At 31.8% G+C, this 17,777-nt stretch overlaps 1 protein-coding gene across 1 annotated transcript in view; it reads right to left on the reverse strand.

Annotated features, from left to right (window-relative positions):
- Positions 1–17,777, reverse strand: part of Atrnl1 (attractin like 1) — a 716,444-nt gene that overhangs the window by 477,758 nt on the left and 220,909 nt on the right. The window contains exons 20-21 of the mRNA XM_027930106.2: positions 17,215–17,308; positions 1,975–2,027 (exon numbers count right to left, since the gene is read on the reverse strand). Coding sequence (XP_027785907.2) covers positions 1,975–2,027; positions 17,215–17,308 — 147 coding nt within the window. The remainder of the gene's footprint in view (positions 1–1,974; positions 2,028–17,214; positions 17,309–17,777) is intronic.

Here is a 17,777-nt window from a genome sequence, read left to right on the forward strand (position 1 = left end):
TACTAGAAAAAATCAGAAAAGAAATAGTTTAAAATGCCAGTAGCTATAACATCAAAATATAAAATATGTAGGAGAAAATCTGACAAAAAAAATGGAAAGCCTAAAATATAGTGAAAACTATGAAAAGTTGCTGAGATAATTGAAAGAAAAATTAACAAAAATAAAAGACATATAGTGAGTCAAAAACTCATCGCAGTTAAAATATCTACTCCTCAAATTCATCTATAAATTCAGCTCAATCCCAGTCTAAATCCTAGCATGGTTTTTGTGAAAACTGACAAGCAGACTCTAAAATTCATATGCAAATGCAAATTTAATTTAATAGCCAAAATAAATGTGAAAAATAAGAACAAGGCAGCAACTCAGGAGGCTGAGAAAAGAGGATCTCTAATTCAAGCCTGGTCTCAGCAAATCTGGCAAAACTGTCAGCTAGTCAATATGACCCTTTCTCAAAATAAAACATAAAAGACTGGGGATGTAACTCAATGCTAAGGCATCCCTAGGTTCAACCCCCAGTACTTAAAGAAAGAAAAAAAAAAGAAAGTTGAGTTGAGGGATAAATAGCACCTGATTTCAAGACTTATTTAAAACTACATTAGCCTATAATCCCAGCACTTGGGAAGCTGCGGCAAGGGATGTCAAGTTCAAAGCCAACATCAGCAATTTAGCAAGGCTCTAAGCAACTAAGTGAGACTCTGTCTCAAAATAAAAATTAAAAAGCTAGGGACATGGCTCAGCGGTTAAGCGCCAGTGGGTTCAATCCCTGGTACCAAACAAACAAACAAACAAAAATCTACACTAAAAGTGCTGTTGGTATAAAAAGTAGATTTATCCATGTAATATAATAGCGCCGAGAAAGAGATCTACACATATACAAACAGCTGTCCTACAAATATGCACAGGCAATCCAAGAATACCTCGGGACAGTCTTTAAACAAATTGACTTGAGCATGCTTAAACATTTAGATGCATAAATTGAGTGAAAAGAACTTCAACTCATCACTTATATATTAACTCAAAATGACACATAAGCTTAAGTGGAAAACTCATAAATATGAAACTTCTAGGAGAAAAACCCTTTGGAACCTTTGGTGAGATTTCACAAAATAACAAACTGGTAAGTAGAAGTTCATCTTAATTAAAAACTGTTCAAGAAAATACTTTTAATAGGATAAAAAGACAAACCACAAACTAGAAAAAAAAATTACAAATCACACATTTGATAAAAGTCTTGTATCTAGAATACAGTATCCTGAAAACTCAACAACATAAAAATAAAAATCCATTAAAAAATTTAACAATGTATTTAATTGAATACTCCATCGAATAAAATATGCACATGACAAAGGATCACATGAAAAAAAAGATGCTTAATATCATTAGTCATTAGGGAAATAGAATCTAAAATCAAAATCATTTATCTTTACACAATTATTACAATAGTTAAATTGTAAAAGGCTAACTGTACATAGGGTTAGAGATGTAGAAGGACCAAAACTCTCCTCTACTGCTTAAGGGAATGTAAAATGGTACAACCTTATGGGAAACTGGCTGGATCATTACCAAATGAAAATATCTATTGGCACAAAATCAGCACTGTTTTTGATAATTACCAAAATTATTCCCTAAAAAAAAATCATAAAAAACTATTTCTTCAAAAATTAATCATAATGAAAAAGATTGCACTAAAATTACCTGAGTTTTCTTAAGTCTTATATTTTGTTCCATGTTCAAAATAAGATCTATTGTTATTTTACAATTCAGAGTAGGAAAAAAAATGCCCCAAATACATTTAAGAGAATATAACAAAAATATATTATCTTTCTTAACAATATATATGGAATTTTGTTGGAAAGCCTAAGAAATAGAAATTCTGAGATAATAAATGAAAATTATAGTTATCAAAGATTATTTTATTATCGGAAACCAATAATGCCAACCAATTATTTAAAATGAAAAATATAAAATACTTACAATAACATGTTCCCCTAAGTGGATTACCAACATAGCGATTTTCAGAGTCACATCTGTAAAAACAAAAACTTATTTACTATTAAAAATGTAATTCAAAGCCTCATGCTTTTCTTTATTTAAAAAAATTAACTTTATGTTAAACATCTTAAAAATTAAATTGCTAGGTAAAATTTTAAAAACAAGGTCTCACTAAAGTATAAGGGAGACCAATAGCATAGAGATTCAAAGGGAAGGGAGGACAGCAGAGATGGGGAAGCACTGAGTAATAAAATCTACCAAGTTATGCTATGTCCCTGTGTGACCACACTACAATAACTCCTGTTTATACATAAACAACCATATGTACTAATTAAAATAATAATAATAATAATAGGAAGATCAATAGAGTACAGCAAGTGGATCACAGGGAGGGAGGACAAAAGGGAAAGGGCAAGTACTGGGAAATGAGATTGATCAAAGTACAATATGTGCGTGTATGAATATGGCATAATGAATCTCAATGTTATGTATAACTATAATGCAACAGTAAAAAAGAATTACAAAAGAAATGAGTCTTCAAAGACTTATTTGTAAAGACGTTTGTGAATGGAATGAAAGAAAACTACATGGAGAGAAAGAAACATACTTAGGAGAAATATAAAATATCAAAAATATGGGACATGATTATGAGTTTGGCATATGTATCATTCCTTAATAATATAAGGAGAAGAAGTTGAAAGTCTGGATGAGATATTTTTAGGTAGAAGAAAACATTGAGGAAATTCATAAATCCGTATTTTCATCCTTGTGATATTTTTTAAATTAACATATTTCCCCACAGTTTCTATGAAAATTAATCTGCATTTTAAAAAGATCTTCTCAGTTGTGTTGGGAAGTTTTCTCTAAAAAACAAAAATCCCCCCAAAAGTAGACTAATATGGGTTAAACTCAGAAGCTCAAACTATTAGTTCATGTAAGGAAATTATTAAAAATGAAAAAAAGAGCATTCAAACTCATGAACTCCAAGTTAAATACATCAAAACTATAGTTAACAATAGCAGTGGGAGAAAAGCATGGTTTTCAAAATTATTGAAATATACAGTCTCCATTCCATTTCCAGAATAAAATTAAAATGAGAATTTATACTTAATAGAGATATAGCTTCATTTGCATAATATATTTCTTGAAATATTTTCTACAATAAATATTATGAAATATATACAGCAGGGTAACTTAATGCAGTGATTTAATATTTAAATTAAGTTTAAAATTTAAAGAGGTAAGACAGCTTCAAAAAAGTCTTTGGTTTTAGGAGATCACATTAGTACAGAAAAATATTTTAATATAAATATTTTAATTCATGAAGAGGCAAATATTGGGAGATAATTGGTAAAATAATAACATAACATTCTCACTGTATTTTTAGTGGTGTGTCTCCTAATTATTATACCATCCAAAAAGATGAACAGTAAAGCTTTTCCAAAGATTAAAGTAATAATTTCAAAAATTAAAATAAAAATTTGATAGCTTTCTATACCTCTAGCTCTTTGAAACAAAGAAACATTGGGTATTAGATTGTCTGTGATTTCTCCAAAGATTAATTTTTAAGTTGTAGATATATAAGATATATAAAAGCATTCTAGCTTAAGAAAATAATCGTTATTGCTAGGTCAAGCACTTCATTATCTACACTATTCCTATACCATTACTAAATTCTTCAGGCTTACCTCCTTAAATCTCATCACTTCACACCAAGGCTACACATACACTGAAGGACTAATTTACATATGACATTATAGATAATGTGACTTGTCATAAACAGCATCACAATTCTACTGTTACAATGGGAAATATTCAGCATAATATTCCCTGCATATCCTATGCCCAAATAAACTTCAAAATTTCACAGCAATCTAAAAATTATAGCTCTCACAAATGACAACAGATTTCAAGTAATTTTTAATTGATTATATATTGCATTTAAGAATTTCAGGATATGAACCTATTTCTCCAATATATGGCAGTAATAATTTTCTTCTTTGTTAATAACATTCAGTTTATTCAAATTACAAAATTTTATAATGAGCTGAAAATTAATGTAAAAATATTTACTCTAAACACAATACAAGTTTTACAAAGAAATGGCTATTTTTTCTTTCCAAATCACAAATTTTCTCAGAAGGAGGAAATTACAGAATCTTGCCTAGGAAGTAAAACTTAATCTTTCACTAGTCAAACTCAGAATTTTATCAGAAATAAGAAACCAACACCACATTTTTGAGCATTAAATGGAAAGGGTTAGAGAATTTTTAAAGTTGTCCAACATAAAAATTACATTCTATTTTAAATTTTTTATAAATGCAAATTAGAAGCATCTTATCTAAAATGCTTTGTATTAACCAATGATTATCATGAGAATTTTCACTGTATTAAAAGTATTTTTAAATATATGAATTGAAACAGCAACCTTTGATAGTTTAATTTTAGGTATTAAATGAATTATAGTCTCCTGCAAATAGCCAATAAGACAGGAAACATAAAAATGAGATTTTAGGCAAACAGCTTAAAAAATACGAAAGTGCATGCAAAAATAGAAAGACGTTCTTTATTCTTCATTAGGATAGATTGACATCATGATGGCAATTAAATTCAAAGATAATTTTAATTCAACTTAACTAAATTAAAGAACTGCAATGAGATTTCAGAGGAGCTAAAAAAGTTCATCTAGTTACTCACCTGAAAAAAATAAACATGTAAGAATAGCCAGGAAAAATAAATGAAAAAAAAACAGCTTTGAAGGGAGCTAAATTAAGATATTAAAGTATACGCAAAGTCTCTATCATTAAATAGTATTGCATTTAATATTAGCACATCAATAGACCAAAAGTATACAACAGAAATTCCAGAAACAGACTCAACTATCATATATTGAATACTCAGTATATAATAAATAGTGTCTTAAATTACTGGGGTAAGATGGCCTTTTCAATAAATAATGCTAAGACAACTGGATAGCCATTTGGAAAAATGTAAAAATTACATCCAATTTTAACACCTTACACAAAAATCAAACTCCAAATGGATGAGAAATTTGAAAGTAAAAAAAATAAAACTTTATAGATACATGAGAAGAAAATTTGGGTGAATTACACTGTAACTTTAAAAATTATATAAATTTAAAATTTGTATAAAATTAGAAGAGCAATTTTAAAAAGGCTAAGAAATATGAGTACATTAAAAAAAGTTTGCATAGCAAAAGAATATGTCACTAAAAAAGTTTAAAAATTATGACAAATTGGGAGCAAAATATTTGCATATATGTCAGAGAAAAAGAAATAATCTCTAATTTACAAAGAACTCTTTAAATATAATGGAGGAAACTAACAAACAGAAAATTTTACAAAACACATGAATGCACAATAGACAAAAAGTGATATAAAAATAGCTCTTAAACATATAAAAAATGCTCAACTTCAAAAATGTACTTGCTGTTAAAATTATACCAACATGCCCATTCTTTCCTACAAGATTGAAAAATGTTTTCAAAAGCATACGCTGCTTACAAATCTGTGAATAAAGAAGCCCACCCATATTTGTCTTCTGGAAAAATAAAATGAAAAAAAAAATTCACTATGGAGGGGAATTTGGCAATACCTGACAAAATTATATATGTATTTATTCTTCAACCCAATAATCTTACTTAATGGAATTTACTCTGAAGATAAACCACCAACATTATAAATAAACACACACACACAAACATAAACACCCAAATATTCAGTGTAGCATCATTTTGATTACAAAATATTGGAAAATACCTAAATTTACATGCATATGAGATTTATTAAACTATGTACATGCATACCATGTTTACTTCTTTAAATGAAATAAAATCAAAGAATTATGAAGATCTTTATGATCTGATATTGGCTGAGTTCCAGAAGATATTTTAAAGTAGATATAAAAAGTAAAATTCAAAAGAATATCTATAATATATCTATAATATTTTCATTTGAGAAAGAGGAAAAAATCTAAATATATAATGTTATGGTTTGGATATGAGGTGTCCCTCAAAAGATCCTGTGCTAATGCAGGATGGATTGGAGGTAAAATGGTTAGATTATGAGAGCTATAATCTAATCATCCCATCCTAGTTTGAAAGGACTAAGTGATAACTGTAGGCAGGTGGGTGTAGCTGGGGAGGAAGGTCACTGGGACATGCCCTAGAAGGTACACCTCATGGCCCCTTCCCCTATTTCTCTGTGTCCTGAACCCCATTCAGAGAGCTACTTAAGCTTAAGTCCAAACAAATGAGTCAACAGTCTAATCTCTGAAATCATGAGGCCCACATAAACTTTGCCTCCCCTAAGTTGTTCTTGTAAGAAATTTTGGTCACAGTGATGAAAAGCTCACTAAAATACCTACTAAATAATGTGAAAAATTAAATTAAATCAGACCTTGCAGCACACACCTGTAATCCCAGCAACTCAGGAGGCTGAGGAAGAAGGATCACAAGTGCAAGGCCAGCTTCAGGAATTTAGAAACACCCTATCTCAAAGTAAGAAGTAAAAAGGATTTAGGAATGTAGCTCAGTAGTACAGGATCCCAGTGTTCAATCACAAGTACAAAAAAAAAAAAAAGTTTATTTAAAAGTATAATAATGTCAATATTGATACCACACTTCCAAGACAATTTATTATTAAAAAATTGAAATCCAGGCATAAAAGTATGATAATATTTGATACAATACTTATTTTTCAATTAACATGCAAAATTTATGTTAACAGATAATATATTTGTAATTGTTTCATATTATTTAATAAATAATTATTTTTAAATGTCTCATTTTGTTTTTAATACAATCAATATTGCCTAATGTAATTTACACATACAAAAGCTCTTTCAGATATGGACCCACAATAATTTTTAAGAGTATAAATGGACCTCAAGACCAAAAACTTTGAGGAAGACTGACCTCTGGATTCACTCAACTAGGGTCAGTCCAGATATTAATTGGTCAGCTTGGGGCTCCACTATCATGTGGGAAATGCAAATTTGTACTCCATACCAGTATGTGACTCTGGTGTGGCATGTAAATTCTCTAGGTAGCTTTCTTACACAGAACTCTGAGGAGAGAAATCCTGATTCTTCAGGATTATGTCTACTCCTTACATTCAGGGAATAGGTAGGGACTCAAGTATTCTGTATTTAGAAAGAGGTCTTGGTTCCAGCTTTGCACCTTACTTGAGTATAAAAAAATCATATTTCTGCAATATAACACAGCAACCCAGCATAGATTCAGAAGTCTCTCACTAGGCTTTAACTTACATTTTTGTTTCTGGTCATTAGGGATAACTTCATTTCTTTCTTTATCTCAAACTCAGGTATATATCTTCTCATTTTTAATACTCAACTTTACCAATCATTTCTAGTATCTCTGGAGTGGACAGAGTCCATACTAGCTGTTGTCATGTAATTTACCTGCTATTTTCCATACATGTGCAGAGACAATATTGCACAAAATGAGGATATTGTATCCTAGAGGATAAATACATATATTTTGGTGCAAATGGGACATTAACAAAACCAGTCCCATTTATGAAAACTAAAAACAATGTTACTACCAAAAAGTACAATGTACTCTACATTCTCTGGCGGCAATGTATAACAACAGAACATCCTAAAAAAATAAAAGCTTAATGTCTTTGAAGTTAACAAAATTCTTTATATGAAAACTAGTAAAAAATGAAACCAGCTGGGCATGGTGGTGCATGCCTGTAATCCCAGCAGCTCCAAAGGCTGAGGCAGGAGGATCACAAGTTCAAAAGGAGCCTCAGCGAAAGCAAGGCACTAAGCAAGCACTCAGTGATACCCTGTCTTTAAATAAAATACAAAATAGGGCTGAGGATGTAGATCAGTGGTCGAGTGCCCCTGAGTTCAACTGCCAGTCTCCCCAGCACCCCCACCCCCAAAAAAGAAACCAAAATTGAAACTACTGATAAAGCATTTTTCATATATAAAAACAAACTAAAATGAATATAATTAGCATAGTTAGAACACAAGCCTCTATTGAATCAAGTCAAAATATATATAATACAGTATTTCTAGAATATGCAGTTTTAAGAATTTTTCTATACAAAGAAAATTTAATTTTCATTAGCTAAATATTAAATATTGGTACTTTAATATTTAGAATTTAAAATAATAGTATAAAGCTCACTAATATGAGTACACACAAGTTTCCAAATTGACAATACAAAGCATGAGAACAATTTTTCAATGTCAAAATAGTGCCTCAACTTTCATTTGTAAATTATCCTTAGTAGAAAAGTGATAATATTTAATAAATAAAAAATAACCTTATAAAATAGGTAAAGGGCATTCATTTTTTTTTTATAAAAGAAACTGAGGTGGATGTTCACTCCAACACTAATTAGGTTGTAACCTTAGACAAACGAACTTTTGCAAGTTTCAATTTCCTTTATAATAAAATGGGGATAAAAATGGAACCTACTTCACAGAATTTATTCTTTTAATAAGAATTGAAAGAATTCTTATTAAAAGAGACAGATGTTTAACATGCCTCAATGTTGGTTTGCTTGATGATGATGATAATGGTGGAACAAAGGGAAAAATAAATAAAAATAAAGAGAAGATACCATGTTTGCAGCTGCCAAATATCAAAACAAGACAAAAAAAAGAAAATTATTTCAGAAAGAGATTACACTGAAATGTTTTTGATCATTTATCATTTTTCCCTAGATGTTAAAATGTTCAACTATTCAAAAACATCCACTGCACTGGAGCCACCAGAATGAATCAAATTGACATAGCAGCATATAGCAGTGATTCATTTTGTAACACACATGCATTCCAAATAAGTCCATATTTTGATAAAACACCTACACATTTACCAGATATATTTTCTAAATTAAAATGTTAAATCTTACTGTAATTTATTTCTTCATAGAAGTTTAAGGTAGAAGACACTAGGAGACTATTTATTTCATCTCCAGATATTTCAAGATAACTTTAAGTAATAAATATAGAAGACTAACCAAAATAAACTGTTTAAATGCATTCTCTTTCTTGGACATATATATCTGCTTCTTTTTACAATTGTTTTCATTTGTAATTATTATATCCTACATCTTACTTTGATATTATTTTCCTTACTGTGTACTTCTTTTTTTAACAATCCCAACAATTCTATGTGTACAAAGGACTATTCACACCATCTAGAGTTAAGACCATCAAACTTTGTTACACCTGTTTTCAAGGTAATACTCAAGTGAAGATCATGGACTACTCTAGACTTCTAAAAATCAGCCTCCAGTGAGAACAGCTCTGTTAAAAGAGCTAGAAGTTTCACAAAAGTTCTTATAGATGAATAGTGATCAGATAACAAATTAACCCTAAACACTCCACAGACAGTAAGTAGTCTCCCACTTGATGACTTAGTATTAAAGATGACTAAAGAAGTTAAATTAAGTGCTAAGGAAGCAGAAATTTCTCATGGAAAGGTATACTAACTCCTGCAGCAACCAACCTTAAAAGAGTAATAGTTTCACACAATACAAGTTGCTGAAAACACTGTCCAGCTTGTGGTGAAGGTTGAGTTAGCAAAAAGGATTCAGGCTGTTTCAAACTATCCCAATTTCTCTTGGCCCTCATTTTCCTCTCTTTGAACAACTGGGGAAACAAAGGCTATATGGCACACGAAGGAGCTTTGCGGAGAGGCAGAATTAGAAGTGGTGAAAATTACTTCAACCTATTGGTCGGAATCCAATAACATGATTTCTAATCCAACTCTAACAGAAGCTGGTAAGTATAGAAGTTACAGATGTACTCAGAAAGTGTTCACAATTAACAAATGAAATTCTCTCTGGAACAATTATGAAGGATGAGGTGTTAGCTACAGGAAGCCCGATGGTAAGCTAACACAAATTATACAAATTCAGAGAGACAAGTCTAAAATCCAAGGATTTTAAATTCAACAAGTCATCCTATAAAAGAACTCAAACGTTTATCTGATATAGAAGTTTTGTACAAGTTGGATTTCTTAACACCAGAGTACCACTCTGGAGAATAGGAATGAGGAGCAACCAATATGGATTCATATTGAGCAAACTTAAATTGGCCCGTAGTTTTAGTAGTGTGCTTTCTGAATGGATATTTTGAGATTTGTAGCTTTTGATGCATTATAGGCACTCACTGAATAAAGTTTGCAAAATAATATGAACATAGGAATCCAAAAGTATTTTATTTCTTAGACAACAAGGCCATTTGGCTCATCAGCAAAAATAAAGCATTAATCCTATCTGAAGTTGCAACTGAAATGCCTAAATTGATCCATAAAAATCTTAACAATACTTAATGTTACTATATGAAGACTGTCTTCACCAGATGCTTATCCAATTGTGCTTATAAAACTGACAATCTATGTGCAAATTATGTGTAATAGAAAAAGGCAGGACATATAGCAAATGATTCTTCCTCTGTATTCTTATATAAAAAAATTAATATATATTAAGGCACAGAAATAAAAGAATTTCCTTTCCCACTATTCCCAGTATAGAAGGTTTTAAAAATGATAGGAGTAATTAGGAAAAATAAAAGTCCTGAGATGTATTCTTTTTTACACATAAGAAGTTCCTGCTAAGTGCCAAAAAATTTCCAGAAAAGAAGATACAAGGTTTACCTTTCTAAAATGAAAAGGACATTGGCATCATCTTCTATCTGCCCTCCTTATTCTTCCACCCAAAACATATTTGATACAACACAGTAGAAAAATACACGTAATAATCTTAGACACTGCTGGACTAAATGTAACTCAGAAAAAAAGCTCAGGAAGAATCTCCTATGGCAATATTTCTCCAAGTGCATCAAGGATTATCATTTCACAATCACTTAGAGTATTTGTCAGTAAAACAGGACTGTGGTCCCATGGTTTCAGTCATCATATTCCAGAATATTCTTCTGCACACTGATTTTGAAAACCAATGTCTTAAGCCTAACATAAGTAGCTAAGAAGTATGACATCAGTAAAAAAGGAAAGGAATGAGGAAGACAAAAGAGGAGTCAATCATAAATTAAGTTATTCAATTAAAAACCTGCTAAGCAATATTGCCATATATGTTAGGGAATCATTTTTATAATTCCAGATGGCTTTTTAAAGCTTATATTCAGTTTACTGTGGATAAAAAGTAAATGGTTCTGGATCAAACCATCAATTTTGACAAATCTACCAAGAAAATAGCTAACTATACCATGAATATATTTTTACCAGAAATTAACAAAATCCTCTAAGTTCTCATATAAAAACAATGACATAATAAAAGGTTTTTAGTAGGTAGAGGACATACTCATTGATTAGGTCACTGGTTCTCAACAGACATAAATGTATGGGTAACAATTAGCTCCATAATGGTGGAATTCTAATAAATTTTACCGAAAGGACTGAAAAAGAGATGAAGAGTGGTAGACATCCTAAATGCACACAGTGATCAAACAAATCAAAGTAAGCGACACAAATTCTCCATGATATCATGATAGGTGTTTAAGTAGGCAAAAATAAACCAAAAACCTTTATGATTTATTATTTAAGCCATTTTCCATGTAAACACAAAGTAGTTTTGCATGTTTATAATATACACTGAATTTTCTAAGAATACAACTATGATATACATAAAATCTATAACATATAATTTTATTTAAGAAATAAATTCAAGAATTTAACCAAGAAATATTCATCTTTTCAAAAAATTCCATCACAAATAATGTGTTGTTCATAGTATGCACTATATACATTTTTGAGTATCTAATGTATCCAAAAAATTGAGACTTTTTTAAAAAGACTAAGAACCACATATTATTTATTAAAATTATTTATTTGAAGTTACCAATTGTTAGTCAGTAGGGGACTCTGACAATGTTCCCAGAAGTCTATAACATAAGTTGATTGGCTTTTGTCATTATCTTTCCCAATCTAATCCCTATCTTTTAGAAATTAATAGTCTTCAAGATCTTTAAGTACTAGAAAGTAAAGGTATGTCTTAACATGTAGTAGGATTCCAGGACAGAAGATATATTTTCCAGGAACTTTCATCACAATCATGTCCATATCTGAAACTAGGGAATTATTTTGGCAACTGCACTTAAAAATAAGATTCAGCTCACTTCTGAGAATATCCCTTTTTTATCCATTTCAACAGTTTATTTGTGTCAGCATGAGATTTCTCATTCTGATTTACTATCTGAGTAGGTCCACAGTGAACAGAAGTAGTTCCAGGTCCTTCCTCCTCTTGACCTTTTTACCTTAATGGCTCTTTCTCCACAGGTCAGGAAGCCAATATGAAATATCTGCCAGATGCTACATATATCCATTTCATACTCAGGGAAAGGGAAAATGACTACAGAGTGGATGTCTAGACCCACTGGGCTCACTGAAAAAGTTTTGAACTATTACTCATTTATCCATTTATCCCCTGGTCTCCATAAGCTCCCACTGTAACAAGAGGCTAGGACTAGACATCCTTTAAATGCAAATAGCACTCCATAAATTTTAAGATAAATAATTGTGAAAATCCAGAAAGTTCTAGAAACTGCTGGTCCATTTCCAATGAGATCTACTAATCTAATAAATTAATGTTTTGTTTGAACAAAATAACTCTGGTGTAAATTAGATATTTTGTGGTAATTAAAAATACGTTAAATAAAAATTGGGTGTCCAAGGCAGAAGAATGAAACTAGACCCCTACCTTCCACAAGTTAAAAAAAGTAATTCAAAATTAACTATAGATTTAAATGTAAGCCCTGAAACTACTAGAAGGAAAAGAGAAAACCCTTCAGGAGATTGGCATAGACAAAGACTTTTTGGAAAAGACCTCCAAAACACAGAAAACAGAAGCAAAAATAAAAAATGGTATAACATCAAATGCAAAAGATTTGAAGGAGCAAAGGAAACAATCAACAGTGTGAAATCACAACCTACAGAATGAGAGAAAATATTTGCAAACTACACATCTGATAAAGGGTTGATATTCAAAAAATTTAAGGAACTAAAAACTCAATAGCAAAAAAAACAAATAACTCAGTTAAAAATAGGCAATAGACCTTAACAGACAAATGGCCAACACAAATTTGAAAAAATACTCAACATCATTAATCATCAGGGAAATACAGATGAAAACCACATTAAGATATCACTGCACTCCAGTAGGAATACCTGTTATCAAAAACACTAAAGATAACAAGTCCTGAATAGGAATGTGGAATAAAGGGAACCCTTGCACACTGTTTGTGGAAATGTAAATAGTAGAGTGACAGTGGAAAACAGTATACAATTGCCTCAAAAAATTAAAAATACAACTACCATATGATTCAGCAATCCCACTACTGACTATACACCCAATGAAATGAAATCAGTAGGTCAAAGACACATCAGCATGATGAAGACACATCCCACATTCCTTGCAGCACTATTCACAATAGCCAAGAACTGATAACAACCTATGTAACCAAATTAATAGATAAAGAAAAATTTGGTATATATACACAATGAAATAGTCTTCAGCAACTAAAAATTATAAAATGCTATCATTTGCAACAAATGGATATAAGTGGAGATCACTATAAGTGAAATAAGCAAGGTACAGAATGATGAGTACCATACAATCTCGCTCATACATGATATATAAATAAAATTTGATCTCACAGAAATTGAAAATATAATGGTAATTACAAGAGACTGGGAAAGTAGCAGGGAGGAATAGGGAAAGTTTTATTAATAGGAATTAAGCGGAACCTAGAGAGGAGTAAGAAGTTCTGGCATGCCACTACACCATAGGGTAACTACCAATAATGACTGTGTACTGCATCTCCCCCCCACCCCGCCAAAATAAAAGGATTTTTTTAGTTTTTTTGATGGACACAACATCTTTATTTTACTTTTATGAGGTGCTGAGGATCGAACCCAGTGCCCTGCGCATGCACTACCACTTGAGCCACATCACCAGCCCAACTGAACAACTTTTTTAAAGAGACAGAATCTTGCTATGTTGCCCAGGATAGCCCTAAACTCTTGGACTCAAACAATCCTCCTGCCTCAGTCTCTTTAATAACTGGGACCATAGGTGCACACCAATGCAACTCACTTAAACAGATATTTAATTGAATGAATTAATGTTATTTTGAAGAACAGTAACAATTCAAATGTCTTATCCATCAGCCCTTGAAAATAAATGTGTATTTCCCTTTCCAATTGCCAGTTTTTCGGCCAAACAGCTTCCAGTCCCACTGAAGATTAAAGTAGGGTAATATTCATCATATGTATTGCTGAGTTGGTATAGGCACTTCCTCAGAGGAACCCAGCTTCCACTTTAATTGATGGGCTCTAGAAATCAAGGTCCAGGTCAGATCCACAGAGTGAAGGTCTTAGTTTTCCACTAGGGCAGCTGATATCAATGTTCTACTTACTGGCTAGTAGTTTGGACTTTTTCCTGGTGATAAAACTAAATAATAATCTAATTTGCTAGACATTTTCCTCATCCTTTAGAACTCTTAGTCATTACCATAAATCCCTGCCAACCAAGACCTTCTGGTGGCCATCTATCAAGGTAATTATACCTATATTTAAGAGTTAAATACTATCACCTAGTCTCTACTCTTCTGAAATCCTGACATATCCTTTGACACTAGGGCAACATATTCTACTATACATTAGTAAAGAGAATAGCCACAGCGGAGTTTCAAAGACTATGGAGTCCCCTTACTATTGCACTCACTCCCCATTGTCCTAATGAAGAAAATACCTGAAAGACCTTTCAGAAAATATAGTTATTTAATGGGTCTGATGGTTTGAATGTTCCTACCAAAATTCATGGTGAGATTTAATCTCCATTGTGAAGTATTAAGAAATGGGACCCTTAAGAGATGATTAGGTCATAAAGGCTCTGCCCTCATGAATGGATTAATCCATTTGTGGATTAACAGATCAATAGGTTAATGTATTATCTCAAGAGTGAGTCTGTTACAAAAACCAGTTTGGATCTGTCTCTTGTATGTTCCTTCCACTTTGACCATGTTATGCCCTGTGCCATCCTGAAACTCTGCAGAGAGTCCCCACAAACAAGAAGGTCCTCACATTATGTGTCCCTTCAACCTTGGACCTCCAAGTCTCCAGAGTCATGAATTGAACAAACCTTTATTATTTAAAAATTCCACAGTAGGGGCAGAGGATGCTCTGGAAGAGGACAAACATCTTATGAAACATAACCTTCATGTAAAACTTTGCATTGTATACAGAGAACGGGAAGTTGCTCTATTCTAGCAAAAGTCAAAGACTCTTCTTCCAACTAGTATTTTTCATAAGAAGCTGAAGATTCCAAGTTTTGAAGTCATACTCAGGAGCATCCCCGTTAAAGGTCTCAAAGTCCTATTCTTCTTTTCAGGCAGACTTTGGCATAAAAAATCTGTCATGACTGAGGCTTTAGTTTAATTTATGATTAAATTCTGGGCATGATTAGCAACAAATTCTGCCCTCTGGCTGCAGAAGATGAAAATCTTTAAATGCTATCATTGAAGACCTGCTGATATTCACAGCATGCCCTTAGTTAATGAAAATCTCTTTCTTTAAGGCTTTTCAGCAGCTAACAAAAGCCAGCCAAGTTTACAGCCTTTATGATTAGTAACCCTCATACTTTTCAAGTGTTAAAGCTACTACATAAACACTAGTGCTTTTTCAAACTATGTGTTATTATCCCAAGTGACCACACTTAAGATTCTCAATAATTATGATACTACAGCACATTGGAATAATTTGTGGACAGCAGTGACTTAAACCATGGTCTCTGACTGCCTCTTGGCTGTGTTTGCGCCAAGGTGCAGATCAGGATGGCCCAGTTGCTATGGTGATGCTGGCCTGAGGAGGCTCCCTGCAAAGGCCTAGAGCTGTATCAGTCAGGACCTTGAGCTCTATCCCAGGGATAGAGAATTCTGAGCATAACAAGTGACCCTAATGTCTCACCGGTCCTGCATCCTTCAGATTGCCTGCTTTGCCGAAACTTTCCCTCAAATAGCCTTTTCATGAAAACTATATAATAAACATGCTGAACTAGCTCTGAGTCATTCATCCCCCATCACTGATATTCCATTTATCTCCTCTTTATAAAAATGTACTATTGTCATTCAGAAATACATATTTTCTAAACTTCATATATACGTAAACCAATGTAACTCTCCATTATATAAGATTATAAGCTAATGAATTAAAATACTGGTTGTTTTTTTTTTAATCTAAAAACAAAAATGTTACTAATACACCACATTAAGAAAGGAATACTATTATGGATGGTTATATGGTTATATAATGCATGTAAAATTTCAGTAAAAATTGTATTTATTATTATGGTAGAAACTCATATATTTATCAATATATAGTACTGTGACTACAGTACTGCTCATATGGTATACAGAAATTATTTTCATTGCTGCATACTATATCCAACCAATACAGAATTTGGTCAAGAGAAACAACGTTGTTTATGACCAAAACCTGATACATAATTTGAGAGAATGGGGGAGGACAATAAAGAATGTAAATGTAGGGTTCTTGATAAACATTTCTTAAGAATTTAAAGATGGTGATGGCAGAACATTAAACCAAGTGCGATGTCTAAGCACAGGACTATGCAGATTCACAGACCACACACCCATAAAGTTGGCTCTGTTTATGACAATCAGGTTTTAGTGTTGCAAAATAGTGGAGGCATCCTTCTGACTTAGAGCATATGACTGATTTAGATCCACTGATTTAAAACAAAACTGCCTTCCTTAGTAGGAACTGCCCTAAGAGCTAAAATGCATTGACCTCACTTTTAACTTCAAACACTATGGAGAAGGCAAAAAAAAAAAAAAAAAAGAAAGAAAGAAAGAAGTGATTGTGTTCACCTGCTCTAAATTAGAAAACCCCTGATCCTTGAGTGGCTAATCAAAGACATAATCATCCTACTTGAAACATTTATGATAATTCTAGAGCAACAATATATTTGCTTTAAATAAAAATAAAATATTTTCTGGGGTTAACACATTCTTTAAATATAACTTTTTGTGTATTAATAATTTTGAAGATTTCTTTATTGTTTTCCTATAATCATATATTTGTTACAGTTGAAATATGATTTTTTCAAATATATGTGACATAAACGTATTCTATAACACAAATTCAATCCATATAAGTTCTAAGAAATCATCTGTACTTACAATTGGCACTGATCACCTTTTATTCCTTTAGTCGTGCAGAAACATTTTCCTGTGTGCAGATGACAAATATTTGCATGGCCACTGCATGTACAGGCTGTAAATCAAAACCAAAATGATACTGAGTATTCTACAACACAAACATGCAATGATATTTCAGGGACGTTATTATTATTACCTGATTTTTATATAAGGTTGTTTTCTCATGCCATCCCATAAACAAGACTGCCATATAAGTTATTTTTATCTATAAGGATCTAATTCTGCTTATTTAAAAATTCTGTAAAACTCTTCAAAAATCTTTGGTGGTATCTTGGATCTACTATGGATCCAAGTATTTCTCTAACTCTAGGCCACTTTCCATTTTTGATTTGGTACATCTACTTAATGAAATGAGTTTCAAGAATTATAGCAAAAACTTCAGAATAAACAGCTTAACTTCAGAATGTATTCTACAATCCCAATGTGACCTTAGAAAATTTACTTAACCTTTCTAGGCTTAGTTTCTTCAACTACAAAAGGAAAATAATAGTACTTAGTTCTCAGGATTGACATGAGATTTAAAT

This window comes from Marmota flaviventris, chromosome 4 (genome assembly GCF_047511675.1).
Source record: "Marmota flaviventris isolate mMarFla1 chromosome 4, mMarFla1.hap1, whole genome shotgun sequence".
Classification (NCBI taxonomy): Eukaryota; Metazoa; Chordata; class Mammalia; order Rodentia; family Sciuridae; genus Marmota; species Marmota flaviventris.